Below are 24,132 nucleotides of genomic sequence, written 5' to 3'. Positions count from 1 at the left end.
GTCGCTGTGGACTACTTCACCAAATGGGTGGAAGCGGTAGCAGTGCCTGCGAAGACGACGGCGGCCGTAAGAAAGGTAATCTGGGAAAATGTCATAACTCGTTTTGGGTTACCCCAGGTCATGGTATTCGACCACGGCCGAGAGTTTTGGAGTGACACAATAATGAGCTGGCTGGAGGAACTCGGTATCAAATTTGCATACTCCTCCGTCTGTCACCCACAGAGCAACGGACAGGCGGAGGCAGCCAATAAAACAATCCTCAACGGTTTGAAGAAGACAGTTGAAGACCTAAAGGGAAGATGGGCCGATGAGCTACCCGGCGTCCTATGGTCCTTGCGAACCACGGAGAAAGAAGCAACAGGGTACAGTCCATTCCACCTAGTCTATGGGTCCGAAGCATTCCTACCAATTGAAGCAACAGTGCCAACATAAAGAACGGCCACCTTTAACCCAGTTGAAAATGAGGAAGGTTTAAGAACCTCCCTAGACCTGGTCGAAGAAAGCCGAGATACAGCACGCCTCAACTTGGCAGTATACCAGAGCCGAATGAAAAGAGCCTACAACCGAAGAGTCCACAAAAGGGACTTAAAAGTAGGAGACCTAGTCCTAAGAAAGTCGGCCGCCACCAACAAAGGAAACATCCATGGTAAACTTACGGCCAACTGGGAGGGCCCCTACAAAGTGGTTGAAGAAATGAGGCCGGGTACATACCGGCTGACCGACATGGAGGGTGTGCCTCTGATGAGCCATTGGAACACTGACAATCTCAGGAAATACTTTGTGTAGCGGCGGAGGTGTCCAAAACAATTGTCGGCACCCCAACGCATGTTTACATCTAATGAAGAATCACCCAATTTTTCCATCAAAGTGTTCATCCCCTCCGCAGTCGCATCGAGGTAGACGCCACGGCCCAAGCCGTGCAGTCACCCCAAGAACGCTGTCGCGCCGTAACCCCTAGTCGCCTCGGTCCGCCGAAGGCCTGGCAGGGGACACAACGGTCGATACGCCAAAGAATGCTGTCGCGCCGTAACCCCTAGCCGCCTCGGTCCGCCGAAGGTCTGGCAGGGGACACAACGGTCGATACGCCAAAGAACGCTGTCGCGCCGTAACCCCTAGTCGTCTCGGTCACCCGAAGGCCCGACAGGGGACACAACGGTCGACACGCTAACATGTTCACAACGGCGGTTGGGAAGCGCAAATCCGACGCCTCGGCTAGACCGAGAGTGAAAGAGGAAGCGACCAACACGCTAACATGTTCGAGAAAAAGACGTTAAACGCAGTTGAGATACGCATTCTAGCTGCCTCGGTTAAGCTGAAGGTAAAAATGAAAAAGCGCTCAATTAATAACGCAAGAAGACAAGAAAAGACCTTGGCCAAGCCAGAGGCAAAACAAGCAAACTTTCATTAATGACAACAGATTACAAACGAGAAGAATGCAGACGACGGCCGTCCCTATAGGGATAAGCCAAAACGCAACCTACCAAAGTTTTACATAAACAAGGAAAATAAAAGTAAAAGGTTACAGACATGATATTTGAAGCGCCAAAAGATGGCAGGGAGGAAAGGCTCAGTAGTTGGCCCCCGAACAGCTAAAGCTATCCGAGACGCCGGGTGAGTCTGGTGACGACCGCCCGTCTCCCTACGCTTGATGCTGCCCACCATCGGCAGCAGCAGTGTCAACTTCGGCAGCCGGCCCAGAGGAAAGCTTGTCATCTCCACATGCCTTCAGCCTTTCAGCCTCCTTTTCGGCCTCCTTCACCTTTGCATCATAGGCCGCCTTGGCCTCGGTTGTCTGAGCCGCCTTCGCCGCCTCCTCTTTTTCCGCAACCGCTTTGGCATCAGCCATCTCATCCAGAAGCTGTTCAAATTTTTCCCACGGGAAGGAGTCTTCAGGAATGAGCCTCTTGATTGCCTCCCTGGTCGCTTCCTCGGCTTGATCCCGGAATTTAGCGCACAGGTCAGGGAGGATCTTATCTTGAAGCACCTCAATATCTTTCTCCCTTTGGGCAAGAACAACCCTAGTGTCCGCGAGTGCCTCCGACTGAGCCTCATACATCCCCCTCCATTCTTCCCTTTTGGCGACAACGGCGTCGTAGCCACCCTTGTACCTGTCCCGCTCCTCCAGCAACTGGACAGAGGTGGCATCAGCGGTCTCAACTTTGGCCCTCTCGGCCAGTAGCTGCTTCTCAGTTTCCTCCGCACGCTTCTGAGCAGCAAGGAGGTCAAGCTTAGCCTTCCCGGCTTCTCCCTTCGCAGCAGAAAGATCAAGCTTAAGCCGTTGGATCAGCGGCCTAGCCTGGGCCATGGCCTGTTCTTGCTCCATAATGTAGGAGCCGGCAAGCTGAGTCCACTTCGCCAGCCTCTTGTGTATTCTTGTGCCCTCTGCCACAAGCTCGGCGGGAGAAACCTTCGGAATACGGAGTCAACGGTGACATTCCCATCACCCGCCTTCTCAGGCTGCTTCTCTAATTGCCGCTCAGTAAGAACGGCGGCTGCCGACGGCGGATCTACAAAAAATTTACACAGCGCATCCATGTCAACATTCATTGACACATCGAGAGTCATCATCGGAATGCATAACGAACCAGCTAAGTCTGAACCACAGGTTAAGTCCGTACCAGTCCGGGCCCTCTTAGACGGAGAACCGGGTGAATCTTTCTTTTCACCGGCAACGGTAGAAGCCGGCAGTGGCTCGTTTCTCTTCTTCGAAGGAGGAGGGCCCTTCGCAACGGTCACCACCTCCTCGAGGACATCGATGACCTCCACGGGCTCCTTCTGGGCCGACGGGGTTGAAGAAGGAAGTGGGACTGACGCCGTCGCCAACCTGGACACCGCCTTTGGTTTTCTCTTCGGCACGCCTCCGAGAACCCGTGCTTGAGCCGCCACCGGATCCAGTGCCTTCAGCTGCTTATCCATAAGTTCGTTGGGATCCAGCCTACGATCACGTCCGTCAGCCTGAGGGTGCCGCTCAACGACGTTCCCGTCCTTATCAAGCCCTAACCTCTTCAAGGTCCCCTCAGACAGATCCTGGCCAAACCGGTCTGCAAGAAACCAGACAAGAGTTACATAAAAGAAGTAAAACAAAGCTCTAAAAACAGGAGCATAACAGACAAAGATGGGCCTCACACCGACCCTACTCACCCTGGTTGAGGGCCGGTATGAGGCCGACGTGGCAAAGCAGCTCATCCTGAAGAATAATCTGAGTCGGGGGCACCCATCCTTTCTCAGCATCAAACAGCTGCATCGCCCGCTCCTCGTCCGCACCAAGAGGAACCTTACTGGCATCCATCTTGAGTTTACTCTGGGAGACCCATTTTTCACGCTCCCTCTTACTCTCGCACCGTAAGTTGACTTGGTCTTTGGAAGGACCGGGGCAGCGGATAGTCATCCGACTTTGACATACACCCACCGCCCCTTCCAAATCCTTGCGGAAGAAAGCTTATCAACGAGAGAGGACGCCCGCTCCATCTCGCACGCCGTACCACCCCACCTTACCGGGGGTCGATGCCCGAAGATGATGAAGCCGGCGGAATAAGTTAACTGTGGGTACCTCCCCCTTAAAGAGACAGAGCCACACGAAGCCAACTATCGTCCTAATGGCCAACGGATGCAGTTGAGCCACGACGACGTTCATAGCTTTGATGATGGCCGTGACGTATTTATTCAAAGGAAACCGGAGCCCATACTCCGTGCACGATATACACGCCGATATGACCCGGAGGAGGGCAACAGACCGCCTGACCCTCCCCAGGGATAACAATTTTGTACCCCTCACCGAAGTAGAAATGACCCTCGAAAAGAGTCCCACCGGAACAACTGGCGAATTTATTGGTCCAGGCACGGTCAGGACCGGTCATGCACGCCTCACCGTGATCCAGGATATGCGGCCTCTCCTCACCAGAAGGAATCCCTTCCTCACAGTCATCATCAACGTCAGGAGACGGAGATCTAGGGCCCCCAAACCTTATCGGGATGGCGTTTAGTATCTCTTCCTCATCAAGACGCGACGGGGAACCCCCCGGCGCAGGCTTACTAGGCCCGGCACCAGCAGAAGACATGTTTACAACAAAACTTACAAGTTAAAAAGAGAGGATTTGTTTGTTTACCTTGAAGAGAAATGCTACGCCGAGTAATGATTCTCAAAGCTAGAGAGAAGTTTCACAAAAAGGGCTAGAAAGAAGAAAATTTTTGAGAAAATGAAATTGGTGCCCAATTTCGGGATTAATCGCCCTATTTATAGGGGAGAGCCCATGAATAAGGACCAATCGGGCTCACCCATGAAACGCCGACAATCGGAAACGAGACACGTGTCAGACATGCAACCACGGAATGTCAATCGTTGCAACAGTTGGACGTCAATCAATGCAACAGTGACCAAGCGTCTTCAACACGCCCCTTCAAATCTCTCTGCCTATTCACCTTCCTCAACAAACTCCTAAGTATCTACCATCCGCCGACCACATGATCAACCAAGCTTGTCAGCACCGGCTGGGAGCAATCAAAAGCCCACGGCGCTCACAACCTCGGTCTCGGCCAGCACCACTTTCTTTTCCACATTGGATGTCCATCACACATCCATGTGGAGGGGGGATATGGTATGGCCTAAGCAGAGCCACGCCGAGGTAAAAGAAGCCGGGGCAGAAAGTGTTTGCCTTACGCAGAATATACGCTCAACATACATCGGAGCCCATACCACGGCATAGACTACGCTGGGGGCAAATTGATGGGGCATATTCTGCACCCGCTGACCAAGTCAACATATTGAGCAAGGTCAAAGATACCCACAGCAAGTCAACGGCTTAGCCAGCCTAACCAAGGCAGCCTGTCGGCCTGCCTCTTGGGTCCCCGGCCGTGGCAACCAGCCAGCCGGGGCACACATCCGCGAACTCATATCCAAGACCCCTCGGCGGCGGAGCAACAGGGCCCGCCGGCCTGCCATGGGTCCCTCGGCCGTGGGTAGATAAGTCTTTCCACCTGCTAAGCCACTTGGCCACTACGTGACAAAAGGTGAAAGTCTATAAATACTCCTCAACTATCATTGAGGAAAGGATCCACAATTTAACCTAAGAATCACTATTCATCTGGTAATATCTTCCTTATCTCTCTACAATATATACTTCACCAAGCAACAACAACTTGCCTCTCTAAGTTACTGACTTGAGCGTCGGAGTGAGTTCGCTCGGCCCCAAGCCGAGCCCTCAGTTTGTTCACTGTTTCAGGAGACCGAAAGGAGAAGCCAACCAAAGACGTCATTCTACAAGCGCGGGTGGTAACAAATAACTGCTCTGGAATTACACCCGGAACACCGGGGAAACATCATGAGGTGTAGGGTGTATGTAATTACAATATATTACTTCGTATTAATTACTTATACTTATTATATCTATACAATAATATCTATAGGGTAGATTTGAGAAGTGATGTGTCAATATTATAAGCCATTGTGTATCTACGCCTCAGAACAAAAAAACATTTGCTTCCGCTAAAACCAAAAAAACGACAATTACAAGTATTAATTTTTAATTAATTAATTCTAATTCCTCTGTTCTAATTTATCTTTTCCCCTATTCATATACTTCTTAAATTATTGGAATAAACGTTTTACATGAGATGTTAGGCGTTATTTATTTCTCTTTCTTGGTTATTTATATTTAGGAGTGCCACCAAACCAAGATAATAACATTTGTCAGTGTCATCCACTTATCACCCTCCTTTTCTATAGTGAGTTATATACTTTGTTATTTTAAGAATTTCGTGGAAATTCACTTCTATGAATTTGATAACTACTTCTAACTTTGTGTTCAAGATTTGTTTAATTTTATTGTTTTAATCTGTTTGTTTTTAACGTGATAGGAATAACTGATAGAGCAAAGCTATAAACTGTGTAAAGCAACATCACTTCGTATATTAGCATGGGAATTTGACTGAGGTAAATTCTACTCCGTATTTTATATTTGAATAATCCGATTTTTATTTTTTTATTTTCAAAAATAATGGTAAATGTAATCTCCTTATTTCTTCTTCAGCAACTCTCCTATAAGACCATCCTATAGCATAGGACGGGCCCAAATAGGAGAGAAGCCCAATTCAAAACTAATTAATTAAAAAACCAGAATAATTTTGGCAAGACAAGAACGCAGCAATTAGCCAAAGAATTTGTTTGACTACTGGCAGTCTGCCAAAATGCCTGATTGCGAATCACTTCCTCAACACGAGTTCTCCACTACTTAGCCTTCATGCTTCCTATCTTCACTCCTACTTCTCCCAGCTGGTTTCTAGGCTACATGTGAGCTTCGTGTGCTTGTCTTGACCTTTGAAAGGTGCTCTATGCCTCCCGGGTTCCGTTCAATGAAGATCAATTGTCCAACCGAGGTAAATTACACAAGTTCAACCACATCATACCCATTTGCCAAGTGCTAGGAAAAGCATACTAAAAGACCCATATTAAAAGACACGAGGGTGATAAAATCACCCTCTTAGACCGACACAAAACGTTACTATCCAACTCCCCCACACTTAGACTTTTGCTAGTCCCGAGCAAAACCCGAAACAAGCAATCATGAAGTCTACAAGAGAGTGTAGGAGTGAATGATCACTCTTCCCTTTCCTCTTCCTTCTTATATCTCCCTCAAAACACAACCACCGATTAAAATGAAAAGGACTTGACTCAAATTTGACACAACTCTTCACTCACTCACCCTCCTTATATCATCCCTCACACAAGACACGACACGACTCCAAACTCCGACTCATCACGCAACTCCACCCTTCTTATATCACCAAAGTAGAAGTGGTCACTCTTGTCTTATCCCAAGGCAATAGCAAAGTGACCTACACAATCCTCCAAATCATTCATCTTCCCCTTCTATCACCCCCTTATCACTCCAAGCAAAGCAAGTCATGCTACTAAGTCAGCCAAACACCCATAAAGATCAACAACCTAGTAGCCAACATGAAAAACCACCAATTTGAAACAATTTTCTTTGACTCAAAAAGAAATTAAATCCTAAATCTAACCTCCTTCCAAGACCCTCCTTATTGCTCCCTTCTTATCCCTCCATCTTTTTGGTGTTGCATTTTTCAATTTTTCGATTTTTTTGTTTGAAAATCCCTCATTTTGCCTAAGGTGCCCTTTCGGGTTTTCACCTTAGCTTTTTCCTTTCCTCTCATCGGTGGCTCGCAACTCGATTCTTCATTTTGCCCGGAATGCCATTTTGGGTTTTCATTCCGTCCTCGACCACCTTTTCCAATCTTGCCTAGGTGCCCACCCTTGTGGGTTTTCACCTAGCCGGAATTTTCAATTTTTTTTTTTTTTTTTTTTTTTTAAGCATTAAACAACAAGAAGTTTACATATATTACAATTCATATTCCTCCCCCACACTTACATTCCACATTGTCCTCAATGTGTAGGAGGTCACAAACTTTGCTTCAAAAGTGAGAACCGGAGGCAACCCCTTGATCATCGGTGCCTTGGTTCTTCCATCTTCTTTCTCTTCTTTCTCTTTCTCTTGTGGCCCGGGCATAGCTTTGGTCCACATCTTCTTGGGTGATAGAGGGTGGGATTGTTGAATTAAGAGACATGCCAAATAGACCACTAACTATCCCAAGTGTGTCTTCTTGGGTCCTTGCATCGTAGTATGAATCTTGGACATACTCTTGATATCTTTCATTTTGGACCCCAAATTGGTGGTCCATTTGGCCTCTCCACTCATTTTGCTCTTTCCACATGTTTGCATTGGCCGTCATTGTTTGATCAAGTTGTTGTTGCCAACGACGGTTAGCCTCTTGGTTAGCAATCATTTCCCTCATCAAGGCCGTTTGATTCGTTGCGGCCTCCTCTATCAACTTCCCTCTATCATCAACCACACTTCTCCATTGATCTAGATTCTCCAATCTTGGCGTTTGTTGTTGTTGCCAAGAATGGAGATTCTCCACACGCCCACTTATGGTAGTGAAAACCTCTCTTGTCTCTTTGAAATAACCGTACATATTTTGTTGCCAAGGAGCAACCGGGTCATGTGAGCCCTCTCCCGCTTCATACATAGGGGTGTCCATGTCCACGAGAGGGTCATTTGGTGCCTCCTCTTCTTCCTCATCGGAGGCAAAGTCCGAAATATCCATACTACAATAGAAGTTCCTACCATGGGTACCACTTGGCAAAGGAGAGTTTTTAGGCCTAGGAAGCCTCAAGTACTTTTGCTTGTCGGGGCCCAACCAATACCCTTTAAGGGGGTTTTCCCTCACTTTCTTAAACATCTTGCACTCGTCAAGAACACCATCATTGTAAAAGGGAAGACCTTTAGTCTTGAAGATGTCTTGGGATTCCTCAATGTCCTCCTCAAAGTGTGTAACAAAGAATGTGATTGCCCCCCCACAATTGATGCTCCCTCCCGAGCTTTTGGTCTTGTGAACCATGCATGCATCAATAAAAAGTTGTACCCAATCGGGCACTCCCACTCCCTCCGGGAGCATGGTCCACATGGTAGCTCGGATTTTTGAGTTGACCTTAGTTGATACGATATCGTGAGCCATGTTGTGGAGGTAGGAATAGTTAGTGGAGTTGGTGTTACGAGTTCATGTTTGGGTTGGATTTTTGTTTTGAGTTCTTAGTCACGTTGTTGTGTCTTGATCGAGTTAGTATGTTTGTTTTTGAATATGGGTTGAACTTCGAGGACGAAGTTCTTTTTAAGGAGGGAAGACTGTAATACTCCGTATTTATAAGTCTCTGGGTACTCTATCGAGTAGGCCTTACTCTGTCGAGTAAGGGAGAGTTGCGTTTTAAAATAGTTTCTGACCTGTTGGGTACTCGATCGAGTACCTTAGCTACTCGATCGAGTAGCCGGTTTACGGGGAGTTATTTCTCGGGTTTTGTTAATTATGCGATTAAGGTATATAATATTTTCCGTCATCATTCTAAACACTTTTCTAAAACCTAATTTACTGTCAAAGAGAGAAAGCAAGTACGTTCATCATCCTAATCGCATTGTTAGCAAATCCCGGAGTTTGGAAGGTCGGTTTTCATCGTTTGTTATATCGTTGGAATCCTTGCGTCGAGGGTAAGATCTATGTACCCTTTTTACTGTCTTTCCTTTAAGTAGGTTAAACCCTAATATGGGGATTTGGGGGTTTTTGTGTAGATTGTGATTTGGTAGTGTTTATGTGGTTGTATGATAGGAGGAGGTTTTGTAGAAGAGGCTTTTTGATACAGCTGTTGATAGCTGTTGATACCGTCTGACTGTTGTGCTTTCCAGGTAGAATTTCCTACTCAGTATTAGTCCCATAATGGGATGATTATTGATGTGTTGAGATTGATTGTTTGATATAGTAATTATATTGTGACGGCTGTGGTTGTGATTGTAATTGTTTGTCTATGGTTCTCGAGATGCATTCTCGGCTGAGTGGGGTCACTTGCGGGAGTGGTTTCACGCCCTAGTTTCGCCCTTCGTGGAACCCGCCACGGAAGGGGATGTGCACATTAATGGACAGGGTTATCGCTCAATATGATGAGCGGGGATTTGTGGGTACGGGCCGCGGTCCCCCATCGGCGGTGGCTGGTCCAAAGGACGATCGGTGATTGAGATTGATGGGATTGGAGTAATTGTGTGTATGTGTGACGGTTAAGCTGTCTGTTTATCTTACTGTTGATATATATATAAGTTGTGTGATTAGTACTGACCCCGATTGTTGTTTTGTAAAACCTGCGGTGATCCATTCGGGGATGGTGAGCAGTAATTGAGCAGGTTTGAGTTGAGTACTGGGATAACTGGGATGTGCCACTGTTTGACGATGGAAGTCTTCCGCTGTAGTCTTTTAGTTTTATGACATTTCAGTACTTCAGTAGACAGTTGGTTTTAAGAACTTGTAACCGTATTTTGGGTTTTGATTTCAGATGTACTTTTCACTAAAGTTATATTATTTAAAGTTGTTTCTTTATTGTCTTATAAATATCATACCTCGGGCAACTGAGATCAATGACGAAGCTCAGGTCTGGCCGAATGGGCCATGGCCCGGGCAGCCTTGGGTCAAGCTATGTATATTTATTATTAGTGAATGAAGCATTGGTTCAACTTGACAAAGATGGTAATTGTTGTTTGATTGTTGCTTGGGTGTAGGAGGTCGTGAGTTCAAATCTTGGTTTACTCTTTTTAACTTTAATATTTTAAATTGTCCTACTAAAAAGAATTGATATTTTTTAAATTCTTAATTTAAGATAAAATCGTCCTATTAAAAAGAATTCATTCAAGAAAAACAAAATTGGCCAAATTTTTTTAATTAGACCCAATAATATACTTCAAATTTGTTTTATTTTGTGCATACTCCTTTCCTTGTCACGATCTTATGCTTTTTGTGGCTTAATTTTTGTCTCACCTAATGAATCTTTATAGAAGGTTTGCCAATAGAAAGCTTATTTGTATCTTAAAAAAAAAATTAACGTGGGTTAAACTTCGTTATTACATGGCAAAAGCAATTTATAATTTACACTTCCAAAAATAATCATAACTATAGTAATAAAGGTGTGATGTTGTTAATAGACAATGTTAAAATATACGAAATATGGTAACTCATCTTTTGTATGTTTATAAACCGGCCCCCCTTACTATTTGGTCCGAGCTTCGTCCCTGACTGAGATGGTGACATCCTTATACCTGAGTGGTCCTGGTAAGGCACTTGGAGTATGGGGTGTTACAATTTAACTCAAAAAATCATCATTTTTTGTTGGTATAAGAATGTTTTAAAATTGGGAAAGACAAATAAGTGTGGCAGAACAACCAAAGAAGAAAGAGGAAGATGAATAGACATTCTCATTCACAGCGTAAAGAAAAATAAGTCAAAAGTGGGCCCACCAATCCCATGTGAGACTCCCGCAGTTTGAATTCTTAAATTAAATATCGTTCTTAAACCTCCTTAACAAAACAACAACACAAATTCTTATTTCAGACCGCCATATCCGTCTGAAATGGTCAGACGGATACCATTTCCTCTCACAAAAAACCCATTTAGGGTGTGAGTGGGAAAGCACATGGGGGTGTCCCACCACCCATGTGCTTCTCACTTGTGAGAGGTCTTATTGCGGTTTGAAATAAGGCGGTCTGAAGCAAGACGGACTGAAACAACAAAGGTTGTCGTTCCCACTCCAACGTTCGACTTTCAGATTCATCTCATTCCCTCGCCACCCTGTCACTTTATCACCCCCGCTCCCCACTCTCTCTCCATTTTACCCCCCATTTTACCCCACTTTCTCCTTTTTTTCTGTTCTCATTCCTTACAAAAAACCCCAAAACAAAAACAAATTAAATAAACAACAATAGGTCTTGGTATAGACGGGTGGGGCGTACAGACGGGTAAAGACCTCTAATAAAATGGGTTGGGGGACAAGGTGGGGCACCCCCCATGTGCTTCCCACTTTATGGCAAATGAGTATTTTGTGAGGGAAAATGGTATCCGTCTATACGTATAGACGGATAGTGTCCGTCTATAATGAAAATTTGTGAATAAACAAATACAGTATTTTAGGGCATTAGCAATAGACAAACCCCAAATGAGGTTTGTCTAATGCCACATCACTTAACACACAAACCTCTCTAACAACAAACCTCAATACAACAATAGACAAACCTCTTAAATATAGACAAACCTCATAAAAGTATACTACATGGGGTCCACTATCACTCACAACCAAAAATACAAACCTGTATACAAAATTGTAACCATTCTCATCTATGAACCTCAACCCCCATTCCCAACAATAGAGAGGTTTGTCAACAAACCTCTAAAAAGTACACAAACCTTTGTTGACAAACCTCTATTGTTGATGCCCTTACACTCTTCTTCAGTAAGCAAACAACCACCGTTTTCTTCTTCTCCCTCTCTCTCACATAAATAAATTCTGTAAATCTCATTTCCTTTTATTTTCTCAATTTTATTCTGTTCATTTGTTTTCTTCATCTTCTTCTTCCTAAAAATACTTGAAGTTTATCTCTGCAACATTTTCTGTGACGAAACTTGCGTGACAGTCACTAGATTTCGAGTATTTCACTTCTATCAAGCTTTCTATGTGAGTTAACTGCCCTTTTTTTCCTGTATTTCTTCCTTAACCAAATGCAATAAGTTCCTCCTTAATTTAAGACGTTTCTAATTTTGTTATCTTTATTATATTACCATTTTTGCGTAATTAGTATTAATTAACAAATGTTATTAAATCTGTGTATTTTATAATTTCACAGGAAAACCCAGTTGAACTCAAACATTCCTTATTAAAATATGTTCACCGAAGGCCTCGACAATACCGCTCTTAAATGGGTCAGGGAGGTATTTTCATTTCTCTCCTCCCTTTTATTTTATTTTCTTTCCTTATTTGGTAAGTATTTTTTTTACCTCAAATTTGGGTTTGATTATATGTGGGTTACATTTGCTTTGATTTGAAATATTAGATTTTTGTGAGGGTTTTGCTTAAAGATTAGGACATGTTGATGATTTATTTAATTTTCATGTTTTTAACTAAAAAGATTAGGAATGTTGAATTTGTAAAAAGGGTTTTACTTACAATCTTGTGTTTTTGTAAAATATGATGATTTTAGGGTTCTGTGACTAGCAGTAATGAGAAGGAAGAACCATTATCAGTACTAAACCAAAGAACAAGAGTAGTGGTAGACCCGATGTTAGGAAATCGGCCTGGGAATACACGGGGTTTCGGGCTTCCCCAGACCCGGAAGTTTTGAAGTGGGCGTTTGTCACTCAATACTATTCCTATCTCTAGAGTGATCCCTGGTGATGACTCAGTTAGTGCGTCTGATAATGATATGATCACCTCGGAGTCTGAGGAGGAGGATGTTTATGGTGGGAGGTATTCGTTAGACTCTTCCCCACAGGATGGCCGTGCTCCTTTGGCCAATGCTGGTCGTTATAGGTACTCTAATTCGAAAACGTTCTGTCTTCTGATGTTTATTCGTCCGTTGAATGGAATGGGAAGAGTGTTGGACCTGGTGGGCCTGAGGGGGAGAGGTTGGCTAAAGGGAATGAGAGGCATACTGTTGGGCGGAATGGTTTTGTGGAGGACGATTCTCACCGATTACGTGCAAGCTCAGAGTTTTCTGTTTCTCAAGTTGGGAGCAATGCTGGTGCTGTCTCTCGGTCTCAAGCGGGGGTGTTTCGGAGAGTTATACGTCTAGTGCCAATTCAAGGCCGAATGCTGAAAAGGTCTGTCAATGTTCCTTTTTTTATGTTTCTACTATATTGATGTGTTTTAATATGTTTGTGCCTCGATCTAAAATTTGTTTTAATTTACTAAAAATAATTCTGTCTTGACGTAGCATTTCGCTGCATAGTCTATGTTCAACTGTTTAGAACTTTCGGAGTTTCGTTCCTTCCCTTTTGTTTTCCTCTATACTAGCTTATTATGGAAAAAATGGTGATCAAGGACAATCCTTTTTAATCTCTGAATTCCTTGGCTCTGATAAGCAACCCTGAACTGCTGTAAACTATGTTCCAAGGGGTGAAGCATGGCCCTAAACTTTTGTGCTATGTGGAGGACTGGATCTTGTCAAGATCACTGCATGGAAATTGCTTAGCCCGTGAAATCTTGATTAACTAACATGTTACACAAATTTCTACAACACTTATTTTTAACATTAGTGTGACCCAATACTCCATCTATATGTAAGAAATAGGTTAAGTTGTGGTTTGATTGCGGGGATGTAGCATGACAATTACAAAATGTGCGGCCATGTAAATTTGCTTTATAAAACACGGATCTTTTACGTATTGCTTTCTCGAGTTTCGGTTTAAATGGAATTATTTTTTCTCATTTATGCTTTGTTAATTTAACTTATTTTAATGCGGGATAGCGGTGGTACCCCAAGTGCTCCTCCTGTTTGCGCTCGATCACGAGACCAACCATACGATGGCAATAGGTCATGACAAAATATCTGCCGTTTCCGATGACGTTCTAACCAAACACTAGGCAAATGCGTCTAATATTACGTCAAATGTAGCCAATCACCAAGAAAACACTGGAAATGAAATTCGCGATCCACATACAAGGTTCATATTCCCTTTTTCTATTTGTGGTATTCTGGAATGTTCAACTACTTTATACTTTTGCGTTTCTTCATTTGCTTATTTGACAATATATACTTAAAGCTCTCGAATTTTTCTTTTTTTCGAACCGCCACTTGTCTTGAATCTTGAGGTCTTCGGGTTCACATCCCGCTTCGTCCGCCAACATTCCATGCAAGGTACTTGTGCTTTTATCACCAATGTTTTCCTTTCTTTGTTCAAGTCACGGTTTAGTGTTTTAGAGAAGGGGTTTTTGTGCAATAGGTCATAGGTTTGAGTCCACACTCCCTTTCTAATTGTGGTAGCCCCCGTGCCTCCTCTCACCAAAACAAAGAATGTTTTCCTTTATCATAATGCTAGCCGCTACTCTCTTAAAGACTTGTGCTCATTTTTATAAAATTGATCCTCTTATATCTATATTTGCCAATCAAATTCAAAGACACGCAAGGACCATGGCATTCAAGATTCGCCTACGACGCTTGTGTTCGTCTATGTCTCAACGCTTGGGCAAGGGGTTGTCTGAAGCTCCAATTTTCCTTGAAAACGAGTGTGCTTTATTGCGGGATGCATTTGGGTAAGTCTAGCCTTCTTCAGTAACTTTGTTTTTTAATTCAGTTAAGGACTAGAATTGACCTGATTTTACCACTTTTATCTATTCTATCAGTTGTGATTCCAGTGTTCTCATTTCCATAAATCTTTGATCACCTTAAAAGTCTTAATGGTGATAAGAATCTCTGCATCTCTTTGCTTATTAGTCCCTTCATCTCAAAACAATAATTTCTTGATTAAAATGACTGGAGTTGTGTAATTTGTCAAAGGAATGTCTCTTTGTTCTTGATATAGCCTAATGAACTTTTATTGTAATTCGAGTCTACATCGATTCTACTACGAAATCGGAAGAGGAATTAATGTCCAAACGTGGTTCAGAAGTTGTAGCTGAGAAAGCACCTCAAAAACCGAAAAAAATCATTGGAAAGATGAAGGTCCAAGGTAATATGCAATGTTATCATTGGGATCCAACTATTATAAATATTCCTATTAGTACTCAATCGGCTTTTTTTTCTTTGTGGGTCACTCGGAAACAGCTTCTGCATGTTTTCCACATAGCGGGAAGATAAGACTGCGTATGTTTACCCCCTTAACTTGTCATACTTCATGGCATTGGGCAATGTTGCTGGTTGACTCTCTGGAAAGATTTTGAAACATGTTTGTTAACAGTAATAGTATCTGATGCTTGAATTTCGAAATTAGTTAATGTAAAAAACTATCAATTAAAACTAGAAATTCGGTCCTTATAGCTTTAGATATATTATGGAAAAATGGTTTACGCCTAGTAATAATCATTTCACTTGAATCATAAAACAAACCATACATTTTCTTTTTCCTGTGTGCTTTGTGATCTTAGCATGATGCTTTAGCAATGACTGCTTAATAATTGCATTTGACAGTGACAGTGTCGAGCAGGGTGAGGCTGAGTGTTTCCCCCCTATCTATACATTGCTCTCTTTTTACACATTAGCACGTGAAATTGATGTTATGTGGTACTCATGTAACTTGCAGTGATCTTGGAACATTTTGATCAAGTTGTTGGCTACTGCTTTATGGACTGCGTCAACTGTCTTATTGAGTTCGCAAACAACAAGAGTTCTCATCGTATAAGTCTGAAGGCTATCGAATTATGTGAAGACCGGCTTGCTGAGGTTATCAATTAAGTTTCTCGCTTGCATACAAATCTATCGAATTTTTTCTTTGAAATCTCCAAATTCCTGTTCTTTTGTGATGTAGTGGTGAACACACCATCTTTACAAGCGTGTAGTCAGTCATAAATGATTTTTGAGTTATGAGAATCATGTAGTCAGTCATGATGTCACTAGTCATGAGTTTGCCAAACATGGCTTATCTGACGTGCTATAATGCTATATCATCTAATTGTACAACAACTTAGGGAATTTGCCTTTTTGTTTTCTTTTTCCAGGGTTTCGTGCTGTGCACAAAGGACTTGGGTTAATGCACAAAGGACTTGAGTGAACAAAGGTTAAAAGCGATTGAAGTCGCGTCATCCAATCGCAACACTGGTAGGTATACTTAAGTTGATGTTTAGAATTTTTACACTCTATTATTGCCAATGTTTTTTTAGGCTTGGTTGCATCGGCGATTCTATAGAGTTGGACTTGTATATAATTCGTAACTGTCCTAACATTTTCACAATTGTATATGAAGTTTTTTATATTATCAAGATGTTCCAGATTCCACCTAAAAAAGTATTTTGAGTAAAATAATAGCAATTATATCCGTAGATATATACTATCAAAAATGTTTGTAGATTTTGCGAATTTAAAAGGACGTCTGAAGGGAGAATCTGGTGTTTACGTATAAGTTAACTTAGGTTGATGTATGCCCTCAATTTTCCAAACAATGTAATGTATGTTCAGTAGAGCCCAAATTTGCTCCTTAGTATACCATGTTATTGTTCACCAATCCAAGCAAGAATCAAAGGAACTATTACTAAACCCATGCCTCTCCTTCATCGTTACCAGTTTCCAAGTAAAGTAATTAGACACAAATAAACAAACTCTAACCAATATAGTATATTAACTTTGGAGGTGAAGTTGAACAAAAGACCATAAAAATATTATAAAAACGAATCATAGTAGGGCCATTTTTTTTTGGTGCACCCCAATTATATATACTTATGTAGATACTTTGAGAGTTTATGCAATTCAGGGAACTTGCGGCTAAGTGTAACATTTAGATTAATTAGGGAAAATAGTATCAACTTCTTACGTGAGCACTACCCACTTTATATATTTTGATTGATGATATTATGTTTTCTCTTATCAAATAGGTAAAAGGCACAACAGGAATCGTATAAGAGAACTTTCAGTTGCATCACAAATGAAATTTGCCAGAAAGCGGGTATATTAGTAATTCATAAGTTCAGTGGCTTATTTCCTTTTTTCATTTTATTTTCTTGTAAACTTAATAATAAGTCCCATTTGTATTTGTTGTAGGGTTGGTTGGCTGGTTCACCTTTACAACTACCAAATATCGACGGCTTTCGGGACAACCAACTAAATGATTTTGGCAGTTGTGAAGACTACCCCGATACTTTTCAAGGATCCTCGAGGAGAGGTATGTTCCAACGGAACCTTCTTTTTTAACTTAGATTATAACAATAATAAAGATAAAAAAAAAAGATAAAAAAAAGATGAATCTATCACCTAAATTCTTTAAAAAACAAGAATCCAACAAGTTTTTGTAGCTATGTACCTTATAATCGTTTTTTCCAGATTTGATTAGAAGTGTTTTTTAACTATTTTTTTTGTTTAGGGTTGGTTCAACTATCAACCAACCGAGTTCGTCGCCTTCGCAGATCCAACAGATGACATAGGCATCATGAAGGGTTTGCTGAGAAGGCCTATGTTAGCGTTGATAAGGGCAATTCCAAGGCTCGCCAAACTCTCATGTAATTCTAATGTTTTTATTTATTGATTGATTATTGATTGATTGTCATTTGTTGACAGGTAATCGTGTCATAGGCTCATAGCTTTATTAATGTTTGAAGGGGTACAATTTTATGTCATGTTATTTTTGCAGGTCGACCCTGTTTACACCATTCCGCTTTCAGAATACACCCCTGGACCACTACACGCAGTTTTGTTATGTGCCTGGGAGGAGGAAATGTGGGTTTTCAGAAATTCATATGGTGATTGGGGGAAGAAAGCTTTAGGGTGGATGCCACGAGCAAAATTTGTGCCGAAAGACGAATTATATGCTATCGAACATGTCCTATTTCTAATAGGAAGGTATGATCATCTACGTTTACTGTAATATCATTGTAAACCAAAAGATAGGTGTGTGCTAATGTTATGGTTTATGCAGTAACGAAGATAGGACAACCTTTCCCGAGCTTCAAGATCATTGGGTACGAGTTGGATTTGATGCGTTCTTGATGAACTTAGCAATTCAATTTACCCAAATGAAATTTCCACAAGATGAAATTCACGGCTTGTTTGGGTATCTTTGGTAGGTGGGATACAAAGGGAGGTAAATGAGGGAGATAGGAGTGGTTATTGGCCAGAGGGGAAGATTGGCTGGAACTGGAAGTGCTGTAAGATGCATCTAAACTATTTATATCCATCTTAAGAGGCAATTAATTTAGTTCCATGAATCCCATATGCGTTTAATGTCTCTGTCGGGTTTCAGTTGAAGGAATTTCAGAAGTGATATAACACTATACCAATTGCAAACTACTGTATTTTTTTAGTGAACACTGTCCCGTTACGTTTGATTAGCATAGTTTACAATCATACTCCTAAAACCAGTTGTGAAGTAGTATTTTACGAAATTGAGGTGTCATGCCTGATAGGGCGTGGTGCCACAACTAGTGAACGACTTGGCCCCTCCATTCGTTTCAATTCCATATGTTTTTCAAAATACGCGAGGATTTTGCCAACAGCATATGGAAATGGGATGAAAGGAGTGCAATGTTTTGGGTTCTATTTGGGATGCCTATAAATAGAAAAGTTTAGAAGGGTTGGATCCTGAATAGAATGCCTTTTAGCGATGGATCAATATATGAAACTCTTTTGTGTGTAGTGCTCCTTAGACTAGCCTTGTTTTGTTCGAGTAACGGTGATTTTCGTATAATGATGTATCCTTGTTGCTTATTTGCATCATTTTTCTTGGTTGAATGTGTTGGCTTATTGTTGCAGATCTTATGGCCATGTAACTCTCGTTTCCACTCAACAAGGAATTGAAGTACGAAGGTGAAGAACTGAAGAAGTCAGAGAGATGGATCTAGGATTGAGAAAAAGATGAAGTTGCATTGGGACTGACTGTCACTTCACATTAACATTTAACTCACAAACGTAACTGCACACATAATACTATAGTGAAAATTATGCTTTGGGATGTATCATCTGAACAAATCGAATTGCTTGCTGCTGTAACACTAGTATACAAAACCTTAGTGAGCTTAACCATGTATAAAGATTCAGATGGTTGAGAAATGAGAAGTAGTCAACACTATTCCCAATAGCCTATATTCTGCTAATCTTCAATACCTTTCAATTGGAGAATGTGGACGTCAGGCTGTTGCGATCAAAATTCAAATCTTTCCATGCGAAAGCGGATACACGAAATTTATTGAAAGGTGGGCACAAAAAATTTTCCGATTCATTATCTTTCACTTAAAACCGCATTTTTTTATATTTTGGATTTTTTTCCCTCCGAAAAAATAGAAAATTAATTGATTTTAATAATTTTTTAATTTAAAAATTAATATTTTATTTAAAACATTCTTCCAAAATGCTTAAATTAAAATAAAGGGTTTTTTGTCAAAAACTACCTTATATTTAGGAGTATTTGTAAAAAAACTACCTTATATTATTTTTCTTATTTTAGACTACCTTTTTTTTTCTAATTTTTTGGTCAAAAACTACCTACGCTGAAAATATGGCGAGATTTGATTGATTTAGTGACATTAACCTATCTCACATGACTTTCTTAACATCAAACAACAATGATCAACTGCGTCCAAACCAAAATTTAACTTCAGTTGAGCAAAATTAATAAATTTCACATTTCACATTTCAATAATAACTACAAACATCTACTAAAGTTTAGCGTAAGTACTTTATGACTTCCTAAAATCGGGCCTTAGTAAGATTAAAACATAAAAGAGTCATGTGAGATATGTTAAAGCCGGAAAATAGACCAAATATGTCTAGATTCTTAGCGTAGGTAGTTATTGACCCAAAATAAAGAAAACAAAGGTAGTTGAAAACAAAAAAAATAATATAAGGTAGTATTTTTACAAATACACCTAAATATAAGGTAGTTTTTGACAAAAAACCCTAAAATAAACTAGATTTAATGCCCGTGCGATGCACGGACCTGTAGTAATATTTTGTTTATGAACCGCAGGCAAGTACTACGTTATACTTGTAAATTACTATAATAAGTTCCAAATCCCAACTCTGCTCTATTCAAACTCCTTCCATGCAAATTGACTTTAACTACGCCCCATAATATACTTTTTGGTGTGAGCTCTGGAATCATTTTGATTAATTATACCCATTAATAATAATAATGGGTACAAAAGCTCCAATGGCACTCTAATTAGTACATTACATAATTTGAATTCGCAGTAAGGTACACTTTCACCGTGTTTACGACTCTTAAACATACATGTTGATAGTTAGATTAGTATTATAATTGTTCCCAAGTTTATTTCGTTATAAACCTGTCGATGTGGACAGAAAAACAAACTCACCTGCAAAATTGAAGTAAAGAATGAGGATATAGACGACAAATTGATGAATATGTGAAAAAAGTAGGTTAATAAGTACTTCTTTTCTCCTAATTACTTGTTTAAATGATTGAGACGAAATAATCATGAGGGTTGTGTTATTAATTGCACAGATATACTCCCTCCACTTTTTAATATTTGACGTTTTGCTTTTTCGAGGCGAGCCTTTGACTTTAATATTTAAAAAAAATATTTGGTAAAAAATTATAAAAATTATACCATTAAATTATTTATGAAAAGCTCTTTCATATGAGTATACATATCACTATATTTAAGCATATAATTTGAGAGATATTGAAGAGAGAAGTGTGTGTCTCGAAATGTGAGAAAGTCATATATAGAAAAACAGAGGGAGTAGAATATAGTACAACAATAAAAGCAGATGAGCGGATTATGGATGAAGACCTCATGCATGAGCTCCATCTGATCAATCTATCGATATAAGGATGAAGTAAATTTAGGTTTTTGACATTAAATTGCATGGGAAATCACTATATGTTTAATTTGAAGTTTTTATGAACCGTACATCTTATTTTTTGCTATATTATACCTCCTCCGTCTCGATTATTTGTTTACCTATTCCATTTATGAGTATTTCATTCATTTATTTACCTTTCTATATGGAAACATTTTTCAAGAGTAATTTGATCATCCACCTAACTACAAAGGTAAATAAATGACCGGGACAGAAGTATTATATCCTTTCATAAATTTTAGTGTCTAGTGTGCATAAATTTACTTTTAATACTTTTATACATGTATAAACTCATTATAGTAGATAATTTATTTATGAATATATAAGTATTATGTACTCCTATGTTAGCTTTGCAATTTTTATTTTTAATTTAAATTGCTTGTTTTTATGACATCTTGTATTTAAGTACACAAGATAACCAATAGAAAATTGTATTTACGTTTATAAAATTGAAGTAATACACCTTTCATTGCTTATCAAATACTTAAATTTTACTTAATAAATAGGTGGATGAAATAGTTACTCTTAAACTTCTACTCCAACTCTATCACTAATATCAACTTTGGTAAACTTTAGTTCATGAGAATAAGGTACTCAAAAACCAACAATGAACAACTTTCTAAATTCTAACAATAGTGCGACTTATAAAATCAGTCATCGACTTTTTCTATCAGCAACGTCTTACATGGTTGAGGTAATTCAAAACTTTATCTCTAACTAAATTCTCTTAACTCTAAATTCATAAAAGATAATGGACTCTTTCTCGTTCAAAAGTCATTCACAAAAGTTAATCTATCTGATTAAGCTCGGAAAAATAAAATCAAAACAACAATTATAAAACTTTTCCTACAAAGTAATTGATCAAGAAAAAAATCGTCATAACCACATTTACATATGATACTACCTCATTATTCTTAAGCTTAATAAGCAGTAGTAATCGCATCTCTGAACGATTATATGAACACCTGCAACTCTAAGAGAAACGTATGATAAGTGATCTTAAACAATATATAATTGAAGTTTTTTTTTTTGATGACGAGGGGGTTGAATCCCCCTGGGCCCATGCATTCCCGTACCACCACATGGACCATGTAAGTCACCCCCCTTTTGGGGCTGCAGTGGCCAAGTGATCATCGCCCCAGTTGGTAGTCGAACCCGGGACCTCTCAACTCCTGCACTTCTGCAAGTTTCAAGGTTTAACCCGGCTACCACTGGACTAACACCACTTGGTTTATAATTGAAGTTTATTAATCACAAACATATCTAGAATGAACTAATAGTTTCATAAACAAAAATAATAACAAATAAAACTACACTACAATAATAACATAAGCCATACTCGGTACTCCTAGACATTTAATCGCCGACTGATTGTTGAGGTTGCAATTATTCAACACCCTTCCTGAAAAATCAGGAAAAGTACGGTATAATATTAGATCGCATCGTAAAATAATAATATTAAACATGACAAACTAAACAACAATTAAAAGGTTAGGCACATTCACAAAAGTTAATTTATGGGGACAGGGGTATTGAAAGTTAATTTTCAAACATTCATCCGTAGTAGGATTTATATATACTAATTCTTTGGTAGTTCTATTTTTAATCAATTTAGTTACGTATAAGATAATACGAAGTAGAATTTAATTAGCACTACACTTTTTAAACTGTTGTGTTTATGTCTATGATGTTATTAAATATTATCTTATACGTATTGATTATTATCTCTAAAATATGATCATTAAAAAATATTTTAGATAGTTTGTAAAAATTGGAATATCTGTAATCGCTCGAAAAAAGCTTCCTTTAATAATATAGATAGATGTACTTTGTAGGTAATGATAATAATATCCCTTATGATAAGATATATTATATTCTACTACTACAAAGAACACTAAATACAAGTGGTTCAATGGTAAAGAAATTAATGTGTTATCTTGAGGTCAGAGGTTCGAATCTCGAAAGAAATAGTTTTTACATGATTTAAAGGAGATGTGGCTTCAACCAAAAATTATTTAACAAAAATTAGGGGCACCAAGAATCAAACCTTGTACCTTAAGACAAACAACTAGGAAGCTTACGAACTCAGCCACACAAATGTATTGCCAAAATAGGATACTTTCAAAATAATATCTGCACATTCATGGTGGGCACGTGCCCACCCGGATCCCCCTAGATCCGCCCATGTTTCCATGAAATACATACAGGAAAGAATAAACATGAATGAATAGGAAATTTGGATTCTGTAAAGTTGCTTTTTTGGTAGATATTCTAAAATTGGAGAACGTGGATGTGAGGCTATTGCTCAAGTTTGTGTGTAACACTGGTTATGTTAAAGTGACTAGCCAAGTTTCGTGGTTTAGGGTTTGGTGAACCTTGTTAATAGTAACACTAAAGATAACTCCACTTATGGAGCTCATTTTAAATAGTTTTATAAGAGATATTTTTAGAGAGATAACACACTTAGACTTAGCTTGGTTATTGCAAGTACCAAGTCCTCCTATTTATAGTACAAGTTAGGGAGAATATTACAAGCATATGCCAATCACATCACACAATATACGCCAAAGAATTAAAGCTTATATTATACATCATTCCTTTATTAGACTACTATTTAGCTATCACTTCATGTCTTCCATTATTTTCTTTATATTGTCATAAAACCGAGGTGATTCTTCAACCAATTAATTTCCACCTCCAGGTACAAGACACATAGAACTCCATGGTATTATTTTCTCATATTCTTTTTCATGTATTTAATATGAATTTCTGTTGTAGAAGATCCACTAAGTGTGGCAACCACAGAGCATACTTTCCATTTCAAACATCTTGTAAGAGATTGTATGTAACACCCCCATTTATTCAGGAGCCTTTAGCTAGAAATTCCCAAATAAATAGAACTGTTACCATGTCGGTTTTCCGAGGTAGAATAACAAAGTCCAACTCACCAAAGTATTTTAAATTAAAACTTAATGATTACATGTTTATTACAACTTAACCAACTAAAAGTTAATATAAAATAATTACAACTCGCAGCAGAAATAAATAAAGTGATTAAACATTCTATGTGGTCTAGTCTTCTAGGTAGGTTGGCCAAGTCCTCACGCATCCCATAGCTCCCAAGTCAGCTAATCTTTAGTACCTGTCAAATCTGCACCCCATTATGGTTCACCGCAGGTGTTAACGAATACACAGTCAACCGCGAGGTTGAGTAGGAATAAACTAAACAACAATAATAATCCAACCAAAATAGACATCCTTCGAATTCTCATCACTTCATCCGTACAAC

The 24,132-nt window shown here is 39.8% G+C and overlaps 1 protein-coding gene and 2 long non-coding RNA genes across 3 annotated transcripts; all 3 read left to right on the top strand.

Moving 5' to 3' along the window:
- Window positions 1-11,545: 11,545 nt before the first annotated feature.
- Window positions 11,546-13,057, top strand: LOC141646349 (uncharacterized). The gene is made up of 3 exons (XR_012545522.1): window positions 11,546-12,055; window positions 12,225-12,309; window positions 12,579-13,057. It is a non-coding gene; the product is annotated as an uncharacterized LOC141646349 (long non-coding RNA).
- Window positions 13,058-14,954: 1,897 nt separating this feature from the next.
- LOC141646348 (brefeldin A-inhibited guanine nucleotide-exchange protein 5-like) lies at window positions 14,955-17,150 on the top strand. Its single transcript, XM_074454262.1, has 5 exons — window positions 14,955-15,045; window positions 15,616-15,755; window positions 16,031-16,130; window positions 16,901-16,971; window positions 17,067-17,150. The coding sequence occupies exons 1-3, from the start codon at window positions 14,964-14,966 to the stop codon at window positions 16,061-16,063; spliced, it is 255 nt and encodes an 84-aa protein (XP_074310363.1). The 5' UTR covers window positions 14,955-14,963; the 3' UTR covers window positions 16,064-16,130; window positions 16,901-16,971; window positions 17,067-17,150.
- Window positions 17,151-17,325: 175 nt separating this feature from the next.
- Window positions 17,326-17,993, top strand: LOC141646347 (uncharacterized). The gene is made up of 3 exons (XR_012545521.1): window positions 17,326-17,521; window positions 17,653-17,861; window positions 17,938-17,993. It is a non-coding gene; the product is annotated as an uncharacterized LOC141646347 (long non-coding RNA).
- Window positions 17,994-24,132: the final 6,139 nt, after the last annotated feature.

The sequence above is a fragment of the Silene latifolia genome, chromosome 3, assembly GCF_048544455.1.
Source record: "Silene latifolia isolate original U9 population chromosome 3, ASM4854445v1, whole genome shotgun sequence".
Classification (NCBI taxonomy): domain Eukaryota; kingdom Viridiplantae; phylum Streptophyta; class Magnoliopsida; order Caryophyllales; family Caryophyllaceae; genus Silene; species Silene latifolia.
Note: the sequence above shows the minus strand (reverse complement) of the source record. Positions and strands in the feature narration are given on the sequence as shown.

What these genes read in the sequence shown, in the direction of transcription:
- LOC141646348 (XM_074454262.1), top strand. Translation starts at nt 14,964, where the DNA reads ATGTCCAAACGTGGTTCAGAAGTTGTAGCTGAGAAAGCACCTCAAAAA. An exon ending in TGGAAAGATGAAGGTCCAAG is followed by an intron (nt 15,046 to 15,615) that starts GTAATATGCAAT and finishes TGTAACTTGCAG; the next exon opens with TGATCTTGGAACATTTTGAT. An exon ending in GTGAAGACCGGCTTGCTGAG is followed by an intron (nt 15,756 to 16,030) that starts GTTATCAATTAA and finishes TTCTTTTTCCAG; the next exon opens with GGTTTCGTGCTGTGCACAAA.